This window comes from Apium graveolens, unplaced genomic scaffold (assembly GCF_009905375.1).
Source record: "Apium graveolens cultivar Ventura unplaced genomic scaffold, ASM990537v1 ctg8872, whole genome shotgun sequence".
NCBI classification, from domain to species: Eukaryota; Viridiplantae; Streptophyta; class Magnoliopsida; order Apiales; family Apiaceae; genus Apium; species Apium graveolens.
The window spans coordinates 90137-91979 of NW_027421538.1; the positions used below are offsets into that span (position 1 = coordinate 90137).

Genomic DNA, 1843 nt, shown 5'->3' on the forward strand with positions numbered 1-1843 from the left:
TATAAAATATATTATTAAAAATTATCGAATTTTAAAAGCAACCCGTGCATCGCACGGGTTATAGGCTAGTATATTCTATTTTTAAATTTGATTTGTAATAACGTGCTCTTCTTTCAATAATTTTAATTAAATATTTTATTTTTAAAAATGGATCAAATATATTTTTATCCTTAGTACGGTGCAGCTGCTAATTTTTTTATAGTATCCTAACAGCATTTATATCTCTGTCGACTGGATTTCCTTATTAATTTTGTTTGAAAAAAACCTTCTACTGTTCCTATATAACGTCACATTTGTCCCTGTAGTCCACCCCATCTCTTTGTGAAGAAAATGAGGGAAAACATGGAGGGATTGTTCTCTAATGTCCCACAAATTAGTGAGAATGATATGTATACCAGTGATGGATGGACTTTCAAGGATAATAAGTTATATGAAGATACTATGGAAGAATTTGAAGACTATGGTTCTGTAGCATTTTTTCAAAGGGTGGCCCTTCTGATGCCATGGAAAACCATGGAATCCATCAAACTTCATCATCAGATTTTGATGGAGGAATTGAAGTGGATCAAGTCATCCAACGGTGAATTTGAAGATATTATCATAGAGGACAGTGTTGATTTTGAAGATATTGTCAGAGAGGATATCATGACTGAGGGGGAAGTAAAACAGCAAGCTAACCAGCAGACCAGCAGGCCAAAGAAAAGAGGTATAGCATGGACAATGGAAGAACACTGGTAACATTACAATCTTTAATGGTCACTCTTTAAATTTGTTTTCCTTTAAACATATAATCATCTTGTTAACCTAAATTATTTAAATTTTGGGTTGAGTAAATTTGACAGGGCATTTATGAGGGGGTTAGAAGTATGCGGAAAAGGAGACTGGAAGAACATATCCCAGTTTTTTGTGTCTTCCAGGACTCCAACTCAGGTTGCAAGTCATGCTCAAAAATTCTTCAAGCGCATGGAGAAAACAGAGGCTGAGAAAAGTAGGACAACCATTAACGACATTCAGTGTTTGTGTTGCACCTGTACCCCATGCAAGTTTGGGTCCTCGGTGTCTTTAGCCAAATCCTCCAGGAAATAAATTAAGGAGCTTATGATTATGTGCTCCATTTCCCTAATAATACTGGTGTTCATTTATATGTATGCCTGAACTTTAAATAATACTGATGTTGTTTGTGTCTTAGTTTCTTTGTTTTATTTCTTCAGGATTGTAAGAGCTATATGTACCAATAATGAGTGCCTCATTATGAGGCTAAAATAATAATATTTAGATGATTATCATCTGGTTACGGAACAAATTTCTTTTGGTTATTCTACTTTTTTTTTCTTAGAATTTTCTTTGATTAAAAAAATGAGTCAATTAAACTCCCTCTGTGTGATATGAAGAATGCATGGTACATGACCAGCATCTGATATACCTAGAAAACAACTTGTTGACTATGTTTTATTGTTTACTAAACACATGATAATGCAAAGCTGTGTATCCACATACCATTAATAAAAACAATTACGTACACCTAGGAGATTTAATTTTCTGTTTTGCAGTGTACCCAATTTGAGTACCCAAGTTCTTTTAGTAAAGCCTCTCGTTTTCACAGACTCAGTAAATTCTTTAATTGTACTCAGTGATACCTAGTACCAAGGATATGATACTAATAATATTTCAAGTCATTTTTTTAAAAAATAAATTATAATATTTCCCACTAATTATAGTACTGTCTTATAATCGGGGCATTCAATATTTTAATTATGTTAATTCATAACTTTTTTAATTATATAAATAAATTAGTCTTTAAGTTTAGAGCCTCTTTTTAACGTTTTAAATTTTTTTAACTTCA

At 32.3% G+C, this 1843-nt stretch overlaps 1 protein-coding gene across 1 annotated transcript; it reads left to right on the forward strand.

Annotated features, from left to right (window-relative positions):
- The first annotated feature begins 266 nt into the window (after positions 1-266).
- On the forward strand, positions 267-1292 carry LOC141705460 (transcription factor SRM1-like). Its single transcript, XM_074508398.1, has 2 exons — positions 267-734; positions 843-1292. The coding sequence occupies exons 1-2, from the start codon at positions 331-333 to the stop codon at positions 1084-1086; spliced, it is 648 nt and encodes a 215-aa protein (XP_074364499.1). The 5' UTR covers positions 267-330; the 3' UTR covers positions 1087-1292.
- The last annotated feature ends 551 nt before the right edge of the window (positions 1293-1843 follow it).